Source organism: Polypterus senegalus, chromosome 1 (assembly GCF_016835505.1).
Source record: "Polypterus senegalus isolate Bchr_013 chromosome 1, ASM1683550v1, whole genome shotgun sequence".
Classification (NCBI taxonomy): domain Eukaryota; kingdom Metazoa; phylum Chordata; class Cladistia; order Polypteriformes; family Polypteridae; genus Polypterus; species Polypterus senegalus.
The window spans coordinates 210397778-210413856 of NC_053154.1; the positions used below are offsets into that span (position 1 = coordinate 210397778).

The 16079-nt window shown below is 38.6% G+C and overlaps 1 protein-coding gene across 1 annotated transcript in view; it reads left to right on the top strand.

Moving 5' to 3' along the window:
* The first annotated feature begins 4181 nt into the window (after positions 1-4181).
* synpo2la (synaptopodin 2-like a) overlaps positions 4182-16079 on the top strand; it is an 85763-nt gene continuing 73865 nt past the window's right edge. The window contains exon 1 of the mRNA XM_039768282.1: positions 4182-4493. Within this exon, the coding sequence (XP_039624216.1) occupies positions 4389-4493 (105 nt within the window). The 5' untranslated portion in view covers positions 4182-4388. The remainder of the gene's footprint in view (positions 4494-16079) is intronic.

The following is a 16079-nucleotide window of genomic DNA, read 5'->3' on the forward strand; positions in this document are numbered from 1 at the left end:
TTTGAGAACGAGGCTGGACACGGCTTGCGACCGGGCACATGAGCAGGCAGTGTGTATGCTTCGAGTGCGAGGGTGGACGCGACAGGACCATCTAGGAAAAATCATGTCACGGATGTGATTCGCTGTATGTGGCGTGTAGAACAGTTTGCGAGGGGTGTCCCTGTGTCTTTCCAGAAGTGTTCAACCATCAATAAATAATTATTAGGCGTTTTTGTTATGCCACGGGTTCACTATTGTGTTGTATTTTGCTCTCTCCAGAGTTCCATCTTTTCATTCACTTACTGTTGCATTCTCACACTAACCTGTTTTCGACAACCGTGTCTTTCCAGAAGTGTTTACCATTCAATAAATAATTATGCATGAGATTGAGCGTGTGTCTAGGCGTGGGTAAGCCGTTGAACCCCATTCGGGCTGCAAACCGTGGAATTGCCACTAAGTGCGACTCATACGCTCCCACTGTTTTCGGCCCTACCCTTTGTACACACCCCCCTCCCACACGTTGACTGTTAATAGAGGCATGTTTCTCACAGAGGTGAATCGCCATATGCAGCGTGTAAAACAGTTTGTGAGGGGTATCCCATGGGATCATTAAAACATTCCTTTACAACTGAGGTTAAAACACAATGAAGTGAGCAGTCTTTTAAAAACGAGTTTTGTTACGACGACGCGACGCGTGCAGCATAGCAAAGTGTTGTACACGCTACATACAGCAAATTGCATCCGCGACAAACATGCGTCTTCTTAGATGCTCCTGCACTTTGTACACACCCCACCCACCTCGCTACGCTGCACGGACGATTGTGTGTTGGTTCGTTCCGTGCATTGTTACAATGTTGCTTTTCTTGCTGATTTATTACATTACCGATTTTGCAAATGTTAAATTTTCTCCCTGTGCTTAAAAATTATTATAAAGCCGGCCTGATTGTGCGGCGTATGATACGCCGCGGGTTGGCTAGTATATATATATATTCATAATTTAAGGTTGCACTAAACTAATTTAACTTAAAATTAACAGGTTTTTATGTCTATGTACATGACGCTTCACATTGCCAGAGAAGATATATTTACTTAGGTGGGTTGTTTTTGAGGGCACTACACTTGGGAAGAACACGTTAGAGTGGTTTGCTATTCTACTGTACAATATATGTGGGGTTGTTTTCCAGAACTGTTTTATCAAAGTATTTTACAGTGGAAACATTAAGGTAATTTTAATGAAGGAGCTTCCTTTTCATTAGAAAAACATTGTAAAGGCCTTTAGGGAATCCCCACACCTTTGTAAATTAGGAAGAAAAAGTGAAAGACTGTTAGTAAACTCGTGTTTTCTGAGTGCTGCAGATTTCATGTAGTGATGGAAGCTGATTAATGCTAGTTTGTTTTTGGTTAAATGGGAAAAACCCATTGAACAACCCAATCACAAAAACAACGATTTTTATTCTTTTCAAACCAACATGGCTATTATATCTAGGATTAAAGTGTTGTTAATGTAAATCAGAAGTTTTCATTTAACTCGGTAATGAATGTGTAAATCATTAAACAATCTTAGTAAAGTAAACATTAGTTGTATATTCCTAATGCATTGTGTTGATTTTGTATAAGCTGCATTTTTACTTAAAGACTATTTGAATGTGAGCTGTATCTAATGTAACTGGTACTGTTAAACTAACCACCGTGAATAGATAGATAGATAGATAGATAGATAGATAGATAGATAGATAGATAGATAGATAGATAGATAGATAGATAGATAGATAGAAGAAATTTGGGTTTTTACACACTTCTGCTGGATAACTCATGATTGGTAAAAGTTCTCAATACTAGTGTGTCAGAGAGAAGATACGCAGCACTGTTCGTGGTTCATTATTAGTTCATTATTAGTGGCAGTCAGTTTTATTTTCATTCTCTCCAGAGTGTGTCTTATAACTGAATTTGCCCTTTTAATTAGCTTGTTGATTTTGGTGGCCTCTCTTGAAGTGATGTTACTGGCCCAACATGGAAAATTACATTGGCCATCACAGAGTTGTAGAAGATGTGAAGAATGTCACTTCCCACATTAAAGTAGTACAGTCTCCCAAGAAAAAAGGCATAATGTTTTTTTTTGGAATTGATTAAACTCATCTGCATGAAACCTTTTGGCATAAGTGGAGTAAGTTATTTCAGCATTTCATTATATAAATATACCTGTAAACATGTGTCGTGTACTCTGTATTATTTGGCAGGTACTATATACTGTATATCATGTTCATGATCTGCTTCTCGCAACTGAGAGGGTGTGGTGGTTGTCTGCTGACTGGGGTAGCAATGAAGCCACCACAATCCACATCTGTATCTTCCTCTTCCAGTCATGCTGTCATCTAAGGTACAAGCTGACATCCTTCAACATCGCACTGAACCAGCATGGGAATGAGACAATTCTGTGTTGCTAAAAACCCAAACTATCACAGAGCAAACCTGAAACAAAATATGTTAAATAAAGAGGCTGGCACCATGGCACATCAAGCAACTCTGATGACTTATTGTATTTGTGTTCTTTTGAATGGTACTGACAATATATACTATACAGAGTGGCACTTGAAAAAAATTATCCTGGACTTAGTGTCAATGTCATTCAGAGGTTTAATAGCAATAAAAAATGAACATATGTTATATTACTCTTGAAAAGCTGGACATTGGACAATGTTATTAAAGCATGCAAAGTTCCAATCCCAGTAACACATTCATGAAAACAAACAATAGTCTATGGTGATAATCGCCCCATTACTCATGAGAAATTTGTTCTTTATGATATGCAATGTCAACAATGACCTCTGGGTACAATTGAAAACATTTCTTCATTTTGATGCCAGTGGTAGGCCGCTTCTTCCCCAAGTATTGAATAATCATCTTGCAGGACCACTTGAAATGGGATATTGGAATAATGGGATATCAAAAGTATATATATGGCAAACATGTGAGATTAGGTTCAGTCTAATGAGGAATGGTTGCTGAAATATTAAGAGGAAGAATTTGAAGGTGACACCAATAACCCACAATCTGTTTACCCTGGAGTCGAGGAGGACCATCCAGAGGACTACTGATGTCACTTCCACAAGGATCAGCCCATACCTGCCACTTCCACTCCACTACTTAAAGCCTCTGACTGCCTGAAGACCTCACCATTCATGAACTAGTCTTCATATGGATGAGTTCCCAGAAGAGCAAACTCTTTTTTTTTAGCATTTGGCAAGAAGTCCACATTTTTGATTAATCATCCGAAGTCCTACACTCACCTGGACATTTAACTGGGATTTAACAGCATGTTCCCCAACCCTTTATCTTGTCTTTTTAATCCATTTTCAATATGTAGCAAAAAGAGATTAAAAGGTGACATGACTTAAGTGTTTAAAATTATGAAGGGAATTAGTCCAGTGGATTGAGACCGTTATTTTTAAAATAATTTCATTAAGTACAAGGGGACACAGTTAGAAACTTGTAAAGGGTACATTTTGCGCAAACATTAAGAAGTTTTGTCTTCACATAGAGAATCACATACACATGGAATAAATGACCAAGTAGCATGGTAGACAGTAGGACTTTCAGGATATTCAAAACATGACTTGATGTTATTTTGGAAGAATTAAATGGATAGGACTGGCAAACACTGTTGGCCTGTTCTTGTCTAGGTTGTTCTAATGTTGTTATGTATGTAAACACACAAATATAAAATTGCAGTAAAGTACAAATGTCTTGTACATAAGACATTATTTTTAGATAGATAGATAGATAGATAGATAGATAGATAGATAGATAGATAGATAGATAGATAGATAGATAGATAGATACTTTATTAATCCCAAGGGGAAATTCACATATTTAAAGTCAGTTATGTGAGCAATAAGACTTTATTTGCTTCTAAAAACACTAAAGTGAACAGTATTACATACTGTATATGGGGTGAGATTGGACACAATAGTAATAGTAACAATAAATTGAAAGGAATGAAATGCATGGTGTTCTAAGCTAGTCCAGGGTCCTGCACATTCCTGGTTTGACAGGGTTCAGATAATCAGCCCCTAAAAATAAGCTCCTTTAGTAGCTGGTGCTCATGGAACAGACAAAGCCCTCCTGGGGAAGGCTATTTTGGGAGCCGCTATCATCCCAAGCTGTGCTGGCTAGGATTGACAGCACAAGTGTGTAGCAACATACTTTGATGGTACTTCGAGCCAGCAAGTCCTAATCAAGGTTCTGCTCTAGGCTGTCCTCAGTCTGAGTCACGACTTACTGCATGAGAGGCTCGTCCGTACAAAAGGAGAAACCAAGTAGAAGATTGAGATGGCCAGGCAGCTCTGAGGAAGAAAGAAACATCAAACTGGAGGAGGTAGAAAAGTTAGAAAAAGAGGCACGAGAGAGAGATGGGAGCCGAGGAGGAGATCCTAGTCACCCTTTCTGGGGAAGCTCCATGGGGCTTTCGGCTACAAGGAGGTGCAGAACACAGGAAGCCACTTTGTGTATCTAAGGTGAGAAATGAAACTGATATCTTTTGAGAGGTGCTGTAAATGTGCTGTCATTTTTTTTTTGGGATGGGTGGTGGTGGTGGTGGAGGAGGAGAGCAAGTCAAATTTTAGTTTGCTTCACTACTGACATGTGAGCTGCCAGGCTCTGCCGAGCAACAATCATGGCTGTAACATTACCTTGCTCTCCCATTTTCCAACCTCCTCCTGTTAAACTGAATTTGAAGGGAGTAGTAAAAGAGACTGTCATGCAGGGTTACATGTGTCCAGAAATGTAATATCTATTCTGGGGAAGGGGAAAGTCTTCTATTTAGGGCATTTTAGCCTTACAGTAGAAAAAGTTCTTGTTTCTAATATAGTATCTGTTCACTTTTTTTCTGGGGCTCTGATTTCTTCTTCTTAGTGATAGGCTGACTGGAGATGTAAAGCTCTCTTTCTTTATTAAAACACCCACGCAAAGACCGGAAAATCTATCGTGATCCTCACTTGATAGCTGCTCCCACTTTTGCTGATAAATTAGAAGTATGAAGTCATTTTTCAGAATTGTCATCCCAAAGCTATGACTATTAAGTTGACTGACAACACTTAATTCTTCTGGTGTGTTTTAGTGTTCCCCTTCCCTTTTTGTTAACTGCCAGGATATGCTCTGGACCTGCTAGAGCTGGGCTACTTAGGTGGAAAAATGAGTGGATAGAAATCATTTTGTTTGCTGTTTGATACTGAAGGCCTGTGGAATTTGATATTGGAAATTAAAAAGACGAGTGCTCATTCGAGGGATATAAGAAAGCACATTAATGTATGGTACATACTGATATCAAATGAGTTTATATATAAATAACAGCATAATGTGATCTTTCCATATTTTTTAAGGAAAAATAATATAGAAAGCATGCAAAAGTATTCAGACATGACTGTGATGTACACAATGCCGGAAAAAAGAATTTCTATTAAAGCCCTTCATTTTTTCACAATTTCAAAATAATATGGAGAGACATTCTCCACATTGGCTTTTCTAACCCTTCCATTAGTTTGTAGGTTACAACAATAACATAATATTACAAACCTTTTCATAATCTGGATTTATAATTTTAAGTAACGTTGGGGGTGCAAGCTTGTCATGGCCCCAAATACCACACCTATGTGTGGATAACATAATTTAAGTTGGAGAGATAAGTCCTAATTTTCAGAGAACATGCTACTGTTTCTTTAGTGTTGTATTTTTGCAAGTGTTACGTATGTGTGGCCTCAAAAGGCCCCCCTATAGTGCACTTATTTTATTCCCAGATCACAAGTGAGCAGCTGAGCAGCCATGCTGTCATCCTTGACACTTTTCACACAGAGCTTCATCTACACTCTTAAAAATAACAGTTCTTTAGTGGTTGTGTTGTTCCTCATAGAACCATTACTTGATAAAGAACCATTCCTTTCTGGGAAGGGTTCTTTTCATATGAAAAGGGTTCCCTACGCTTTGAAACAGTTCCTAACATAGAAATCTTTAATGTATAGTAAGCTACCTTGCTGCATATTAGCAGATCAAGAAAACCTAATCTTAGCCACTATGATTGTATGTGTCCAAATCCTTTTTAAATCGAGAGCCCATTGGTATTTCTCAGATCTATTATCATCTATTCATTGTGGTTTATGGAGCCTGTTTCACATCCAGATAAATAAAGGATCTCTCTGGAGCCTTCACTTTGGATAATTCTTTATGGAGTCAAAAATGGTTCCCTTAAGGTATTTCTCTGAAGAACCACTTGGCATCTTTATTTTTAAGAGCATATCCAGCTAAATGCATTATTACTGCATTTCCCAGAAACCTTTGGGCATGCACTAGTAAATTTCATCCAGCATTGTTTCACAGAGCCATGTCGTCATAAAAGCTGTGAAGGACTAGCAAGGACAGCTGACAACACTAAAGGAAACACAATCTGCTATCTACACTTGTCCACAGCACCCGAGCCTCTTGTGTGTCTCTCTTCCTGGCGCTTTTAATAGTGCCTTATCTTTTCCTGTACTTTAGTCTTGGGTTTTTAAGAATCTGTATTCTCTGTAAATGACCTCTGCCAAGGTGTATGACTGGTATTGTGTGGGGCTTTGATCCGATTCAATCTAATCTACGCTGTGACCAACTTATTCCGATGTTAAGAGTGGTGTTCCACAGGGGTCAGTGCTAGGGCCGCTGCTATTTTTAATATATATAAATGATTTAGATAGGAATATAAGTAACAAGATGGTTGAGTTTGCAGATGATACCAAGATAGGTGGATTAGCAGACAAGTTGGAATCCGTTATATCATTACAGAAGGACTTGGATAGCATACAGGCTTGGGCAGATTTGTGGCAGATGAAATTTAATGTCAGTAAATGTAAAGTATTACACATAGGAAGTAAAAATATTAGGTTTGAATACACAATGGGCGGTCGGAAAATCGAGAGTACACCTTATGAGAAGGATTTAGGAGTCATAGTGGACTCTAAGCTATCAACTTCCCAACAGTGTTCATAAGCCATTAAGAAGGCTAACAGAATGTTAGGTTATATAGCACGATGTGTGGAGTGCAAGTCCAAGGAGGTTATGCTCACCCTTTATAATGCACTGGTGAGGCCTCATCTTGAGTACTGTGTGCAGTTTTGGTCTCCAGGCTACAAAAAGGACATAGCAGCTAGAAAAGGTCCAGAAAGAGCGACTAGGCTGATTACAGGTCTACAGGGGTTGAATTATGAGGAAAGATTAAAAGAGCTGAGCCTTTACAGTTTAAGCAAAAGAAGATTAAGAGGTGACATGATTGAAGTGTTTAAAATTATGAAGGGAATTAGTACAGTGGATCGAGACTGTTATTTTAAAATGAGCTCATCAAGAACACGGGGACACAGTTGGAAACTTGTTAAGGGTAAATTTCGCACAAACATTAGGAAGTTTTTCTTTACACAAAGAACAATAGACACTTGGAATAAGCTACCAAGTAGTGTGGTAGACAGTAAGACGTTAGGGACTTTCAAAACTCGACTTGATGTTGTCTTGGAGGAAACAAGTGGATAGGACTGGCGAGCTTTGTTGGGCTGAATGGCCTGTTCTCGTCTAGATTGCTCTAATTCTAATTCTAATTCTATTCATCATTAGCAGGAAGCTGTGCTTCGAGTGTCATGGAAAAAGAGATCTCTCACTCCATCTCCACATATTTTACTTTAACTTATTAGTATGATAGTCCTCCCTGTAATCAGTATGCCTTACTCTCTGTCTGTGTGGTGGTCTTCTCCATTCCATCCCTCTGATTTTTGCATTATCACACACACACATTGCTTTAACATTTCCTTCTTTGTCTGCTCAGTAGTTCATTTTTTCTTTTTAGTTTGTATTTCAACAACAACAACATTTATTTATATAGCACATTTTCATACAAAAAGTAGTTCAAAGTGCTTTACATAATGAAGAAAGGAAAAATAAAAGACAGAATAAGAAATTAAAATAAGACAACATTAGTTAACATAGAAAAGGAGTAAGGTCTGATGGCCAGGGTGGACAGTAAAAACAAAAAATACTCCAGACGGCTGGTGAAAAAAAAAAATATGAAAAAAATAATATTTAATATATTATATTTAATAATATAATATTTCGCTCATACTATACAGATGAATTGGTCTGAACCTTTCTTTAAGTGCATTCCTCTGATCAATATCAGAAATTGAGTAATGAAATAACATGCAGTGTGGAATTTGAGTCTTCTAGTATCATTCATCAACCATTTCCTTAATCCATTTGTTTTAAACAGATTAACTGCATAATCCAGAAGTATCGGACACAAGCCAGAGATCAACCCTGGTGACAATGCCAGATCACCGCAGAAAAGTCACATCTGCTCATAAATCCAAACTCACTCAAACACGTTCAGTCACTCTTATCTGAATGTCACTGGGCTGTGGGGATAAAATAAGACTGAGTAGGAAGCAGAAAAGGAAATGTACGGAATAAACATTTCCTTCAAATAATGTAAAAATAAGTCAAAAGAAACCAAAACTAACACATTTATATTAAAAACAAAGAATCATTGTAAATGCTAAATTGTATGAGCAACAATCAAAAAATGAACACAGAGACAGCAGGTAAATGCATGGAATGGTCAAAAATCTTTATTTTAGGAAAACAAATTTAATATAAAAAAAAATGTGTCAGAAATACCACATTCAAAAAATTCAACATTAAGAAGGAACATTTAAAGAAAAAAATCCAAAATAAAAGATAAATATAATGTATTTAGAAATGGATCACACATGATGAGTTAACATTAACAGAAATAATGAATAACAGTTTTAGGGACAATAACAAAAAGGTAACACTTCAAAAATGCATCTCTTACTCATTTCCTATTATGTAACAACACTAATATTCACTTCTTTGGATCTCCATACACAGCATCTGTACTGTTTATTCATCTTTGTGACCTGATAACACATGTCACTTTGCAGTGCTCTGTGGTGGCTTCCCTGAGACACAATTCTCCTAATGCTACATATTTAGTACAAGGCCTGTGAATCCTTCATATTGATAAGTAATTTTACCTTCATGTCAATATGCCACACTGCACACACACATAAATAGCTGATCTAGTGATGTTTTATAAGTATCATGGAGGCCAAAAGAAGCCTTGGTAAGGTCTTGTTACTTAGGAGTATACGAGTAATCGATACATTTCTGCAGTACCTAAATTAAAGTGTTACCCAAATAAAGCTAAAGTTTTACATTTTACACTTGACCAGTTTTGCTAAAAATAATTAAGACTCAGTCATTTCACAATGCTTGTAACTGTGCCACATGTCATTGTTTTATTGAATGATTCTGACTCACTTTTTGACTTACAGAAAAACAACACTCCAAAAGTGATTAAATGGTATTTAAGGAAGCCTAAAATGAGCAAACTCGCTGAAAACCTGAAAATGAAATTTTGACAATATCACAATCATATCCTTATTTATACGGAACCAATAATGGCGCACTGCACAATAATGTGCAGTGAATACACTTGACTTGAGCATTGCTAGTTTTCATGCTCTTTCTCTGTATATTTAGCATTTGTTTGCTCAGAGGTTGATGCCCTTGCTTCTCCCTGAGCAGCTCTTCTTTTCTCCACCCTAGCGGCCCACTTCCTATCTTCTTCTGTCAGCATCTTTTCACGTTAAAACTGATTAAGTCAGTGTTTGTGTTGCAATTACTTAGTACATTATTCTTAATTTTTCACTTGACCTGGCACTTAAGTCTTCAATCTGCCTTAAGAATGATTTAAGATATGAAGAGGTAGGGGAAGTGACGGCAAAGGTGGTGGGGATGAGAACGACACCCATACGCATGCGCCACACGCCCATCCTGTTGGCCACTGCCGAGAGTTGATTCTACAATAAAATAAAATAAAAATAAAAAGAGGAATAACCTTGGAGGTCAATCATCGCCCCGAAAGCAGGTAGTGGAAGTCATGTCCATGGACGTTGTCCATTTTTTTTTTTTTTCTTCAGCCGTCTGGAGTTTTTTTCTGTTTTTTCTGTCCACCCTAGCCATCGGACCTTACTCCTTTTCTATGTTAACTAATCTTGTCTTATTTTAATTTTTTATTTTGTCTTTTATTTTTCTTTTCTTTAGTATGAGCTACTTTTTGTATGAAAATGTGCTATATAAATAAATGTTGTTGTTGTTGATGTAGTATATGTGTACGAAATTGCAGGTCAATAGTTCAAACGGTTTGCGAGCCCCAGGTGATTTAAAATCCTAGACAGACAAACGAACAGCCACGGTAGCGTATTATATATAACGAGAAAGCAGAATCTACTTGAGTGCTTTTGCTCAAAATCAATTTCTTTGTACTACTTTATAATGCTAATAATGTGCAAGTTTAATATGGGACGAATGATTTGTTTTTAATGTATTAATTCCAATGGTTCACATCCCAACACATGGAGCAGCTCATCAGACCAAAATTGGTTAAATCAAAACAGACATCCACTGAAAACCTAAGTCAAAATTCTGACCCTGTCAAAATATTTTCTCTGTATACTTGTGGTATAAAGGAAAGAAAACATGATAGCATATGGCATTACACATAAGTGTGTGAAAGAGGATGGCATTTAGAAATTGTATGTTTGTTGAAAAAATTTCAATAAGAAGAAAGGACCATTTGTGAGACCAGGTTGAGATCACGTCATACAATTTCATTTTGAGACAATGTTCACTTTGTATATTTTATTTCAGTGATTCAGTGGTTCAGGGATTTACCATCTTTGGCTCAAATTTCATAGTTATTGCCTATGTGGGGTTTTCACATTTTCTTTGTGTCTCTGTGAGCTTGCCCCTGGTTATTCCCATTTTTCTCCTACATTCCCCAAGACATGTGCATTTTAAATGGCAGTTCTGCAAAGGCCTATTTTGTAGCGTGTGCATGACTGGGCTCTACAATTTACCAGATTCATGGCAGGAACAAAGACTTGGACCCTCATTCACACATTCATACTACACCAATTTAGAGTCAACGTCGACTTTACCCACTAATATTTGTGATAGTAATGTGAAGGGAATGTGTAAAATTCCACAGTACCAATGATAGAGTTATGATCTAAGTCCTGGACCATGAGGCCATGAAGTAGCAGAGCCAACCATGATTTCACTATGCCAACTGTCTTCAACTAAGCCAACTAAGCTGACATAAAAAAAAGAATCTTCAAAGAAGCCGCAAGAGAACAAGAGGAGAATGTATACAATTCACAAATGGGCCCAGGAGGGGAACTGAACTGGCAGAAGATCTACAGTATAAAGCTATGTAACTGATCTGAAATTCTAAGCTGAAATAACATGAAGCTAAACAATTACATTTTCTGAGGCTCTTATGTGGGATATTGAACCTTTCAAAGCATCAGATTGGGATTTCAGTCCACTGTAGGACACATGCATGCATAAGGATACTTTTGAGGAAGTGGTCTAGTTAACCTGCATGTCTTTGGCCTATGGGAGCACATGGACACAAGAAGAAAAAGTCACACCATCCAAGACTCAACCTGGAGCAGAACTGCTGTGAGGTGTGAACATTCTAGAGTGAGAGTGACCATTTTATTAGGTGTGACTCTTCCCTCCATATGATGGGCCAGACCTTTCATAGAACCATCATTTAGAAGATGTTTATGACTGTCATGTCATGACTGTCATGACTATTCATACCAAGTAGTATGGTGCTTTGTGTATAGTAACACTTCTTGACCTCCCCCTTGCCATTGCCTCAAATGCTGTAACATGGCCCTCGTTGGCTACAAAAGGTTCCTAAATGTGATGTTCTTGTCCTTTGTTCCCTCAAAATTGTTTTGATTCTTGTGTGCTTCTGGGTGTTTTGATCTTATCTTTGCCTTTCATACTTTTTCACTTAGCTTAGTTTTGGTTGTGCGTTAAGTGTTTTTGCTCCTTGCCTGCTCCTTTATTCTAATTTTATTCCATATTTCTGCATCCTTTCAATATTGACATCTTTGTTAAACATTGTAAGGGGGATCTCTCCTCTCTTTACCTGGACTAAGACTTCATACTTACTTGTCGCTTACACCATAGCAGAACTAAGTACCCAAGATTCAATGGAGAACAGACTCAGAATCACAATGATCTGTTAACATTGACACGTACATAGCATGATCAAATACTAACTCCGATATGGAATCATAAATGCCACAATATGTTGTAAAGAAGACATTGGTAGGAACCAAAACTTCAGCACAAATGGGCTTGTTCAGGACAGGGAGTATAAAGACACCCAAAAGGGGTGCCATGCCCTAGTTTAGTAATAGCCCAGGAAAATAGTCACTCTTTGGGCACACAATATTAATGGAAGGAAATGCTAACCCCAAAAAAGACATGGGGTGCAAAGCTCTAGCTAGAATGCCTCAGGAGTCACCATGAACACGCTCTGCAAGTGGTTTATGAGCCGTCCTGAGAAAGAGATGTCATTTAAGGTCCTAAAGATATTCAGGTGAGCCTGTGGTTGGATGGCAATAAAAGAGAGGCCAGAGGTCCAAGAAGGATCAGGGAGATGAGAAGGGACAATATATGTGTGGTTAGGGAACTGGGTAAGTCACCCCACACCGGTTGAAAGCTTAAACGGTAGGCCCAAAGAGGCCTTCAGCTTATTGTTTTGTTTATTTGGTACTTTTTGAATCCCCTGAGTGTAGTAAATAAAATACCCTAATTTTGGTTGTTATGAATTTGGAGTCTGCTTTGCCTCCAGGAATGTGAAGCTGAAGTATCTCATACAACAGCCATTCTGCTGAAATGTTCACACACAGTGTATATGTATATTAAGAATTGGCTAATCACCAAACATCCAGTTAATGACAGTCTTGTGGCCAAAAGTGCTTGTTGACAGACACATTTCGGTCAGTTGTAAAAGGCACATAGTGGTGTGGAAAGTGCAACAAATCAGAATGTACAGTATTATCCTTCAAAGCAATCTGGGTATCACTATGATCAGGGATAAACAAAAACTAGACTCACTTTGATATAGGAACATCCACACAGTGATGAAAGAGCACTATTCTGTAAAATCTAAATTCCAACTGATCGACACTCATGGTTGGACCAGGGTGTGGAGCTTTACTGTGGTGTAGCATCCTGAATTCCCAGGATGTCATAGATGCTTGATATGGGTAGATCAGTAAATCAGTGTTACATCACATTGACCAGGTGCACCAACCCTTTCATGACCTTTGTCTACTACTACTGCTGTTTCCCCCTCCAATATCTTTGGCTTAAAGTGGGAAAACTCACCATGCAACACACACAATGTGAGTGACTTTACTTGTCACTCACCATATTTAAGACAGCTGAGCAACTGTGGGAGAAGCTGTAAAGAACTGGAATCAGATTGAAACCACCAAGCTCTAACGATACAATATCTTCTACTTGGAGCAAATACTGGCTTTTCTACAGGAAAAATGGAAGATACCTAGTGTTGGCAGAGTGCACTTAATAACCTGGTCCCTCATATTTTTTAAGAGTGTTGTTTAGGACACTCTTGAAAGTTTATTGCTCTATTTCTAAGGCCTTTTTATCACACCATCTCTCCTATACTTCTTTCCTGTTCTTTCTGATCAGAGCCTTTGCCCTAGCCGAGCTCTACAATATCCACCATATTAGCCATTTGTAAGAAAACGAGAGATTCTTTTTCATGGCCCACCTATGGACACCAAAATAATGTAGGAAGTGTGTATGATGTGAGAAGAAGAATTGATTGATTGATGTTAATCAATCAGTTAATTATCAGTTTTCCCTTTGGCAATGCCAACAATCCACCTTAATAAAAGGATACGTGTCTGTGGGTCCATCCGGTTGCTAGATCTCTGTCATTGCAATAGATGGAGCATTAGAAACATTAACACCACTTTTACGAATCTCACACCAAATGGCATATACCGTATATACTTGCGGATAAGTTCTCCCACGGATAATTGATTTTACTGTATACTTTCTGGTATTTTATAATGTCGGTCATATAAGTCGAATGCAGAAAACTCACACTATTGGTCCAAGAGATTATGATATGCTAATGCATACCTGAGAGAGTAACCATGAAACACACTGCCTTTTTTCTATGCATTGTGCCTACGTGACCACACGGTAATACCTAAACTATTCTGAAGTGACGTTTGCACTGTTTAGTGTTTTTTGTATCTCACAGTCTCATACACCTTTATTGTAACAGCATTCCTTATCTATAATTAGGAGAAAATATGAAGCTGGTTTTAAATTAAACATCGTTGAAGTACCGAAAGAAACTGGTAACTGTGCTGTTGCAAGAAAATTCAATGCGTCTGAGAAACTGATGCAAGATTTAAGGAAGCAAAAAAATGTAAGTGTCGCATTTTTGAATGGGCGTATAAGTCGGGGTCTGATTTTATGCTAGATTTTTCGGGTTTCAAGACCCAACTTATACGTGAGTATATACGGTAACAGAAACATATGCATTGCATGGTGTACTTCTAATGTTAATGCTGAGGCCTTGATTATTTAGATTTCATCCCCTCTGTACTACAGCCAATTAATTAAATAATTTGGTATAACTGCTGTGGCAGTAGGGGGCGCTAGTGCTCCCTTGAACCCTCAGGTACCACGCAAGACACTGGATACAAGTCCAATATTCTTTATTCTTTCTTTGCACAGTGCACCAAGCACCCTCCACACTACTCATATATTTAATTCACCAAATAAACTCAATAATCTTTCCTCCTCGCCCAGACACTTCGCCCTTCTACCTCCCAGCTCAGCTCAGTGTCTGGACTGAGGCACCATCCTTTTATAGCCCCTGACCCGGAGGTGTTCCTGTCCCATCAGTCCACAGTTCCTTATTCCTTCTGGGTCAGGGCAATCAGTCCTTTACTTCAACCCAGGAGCACGTCGTTCCTTCCTGTCACTTGACCGTGACGCACTCCCGGGTCATAAGGCATAAAAGAGCCCATAAGCCCCCGCACAGTGACTCGTGGTGGCCCCCAAGCTATCCAGCAGAGCTGTGTATAAATACTACAAAGTCCATAAGGCCCTGCTGTCGGGAGAGCTCCTCCTGGCGGCCTGGGGGTGAGGACCGGCATGAGAAGCTGGCAGTCCTCCACACTGCATATACAGTATATTGACATTGAATATAGGACACCAGACAGAAAAACACATAACACAGAACAGGCTGACTGTTAACTGGCTGATTAGAGTTCGAATTTATCTTAGCACAGATAAACAGTTTTTGTTACATGATCCTTTGTTCATGGTGTATTAGGCTGTTTGCCGAGCCCTGTGCAATTTTATAGGGAAAAGCGTTTCTTTTTCTGGCAGAAGAGTGTAGGTGCTGAAACTCCCTTCTTGAAGTAATGTTGGTTCTCAGTCTTCTCAGAAGGGGATCAGTCACTGGCACAGAGCTTGGCTTGGCAGAGTAGATCTTAGAGTTAGATCAGGGCATCCTACTCCAACAATCTATGGAGAGTAACTTCTCATCTCAAAAGAGAGTGTCTTGTCAGTTTTCAGCTCATAAGTAGATACCAAAGCTGCAGCTCATCAGTTTTCAGATCTCCAAAGAGAACAGAAGAGATGAATGCAGCTGGTTCTGAAGGAAGGTGTAACCTTTAGTGTTTGGATCCAGGCCACCAGAACAAGTGGCTGCTTATAAATGTGTTATTTTGTCTATCATATCCAGCCAGAGTTCAGTTAGTGGTTACAAGCCTAAAATTAATGTTCACCTGGGTGTCTTTATGACTGAAGGAGTATCTGCAGACATGTCAACTCAACTCTTATTTACAGAGCTGACCAAAGTGTTGGTTAAAGCAGCAGTTCAGCCATTTTAGAATGCAGGTAGGTAGGGGAGTGTAGCTGAGTTTCTCCATCCCTTTTAAATCTGCTGTCTTAACAGGCCTTGTGTGCCATTAAAAAGCCTAGCAATGCCCACTAGGTTCTACACATTTAATATGTTTAATATTGTCTTTACATCTGTAACCCCAGAGTTACGGTGCTTATGATGATATATTTATCACCTGCTTGGTGCAGCATCACCGCTTTTGTTTGTTCTAACCTGACTGCTGTTAAGAAACATAGATGTC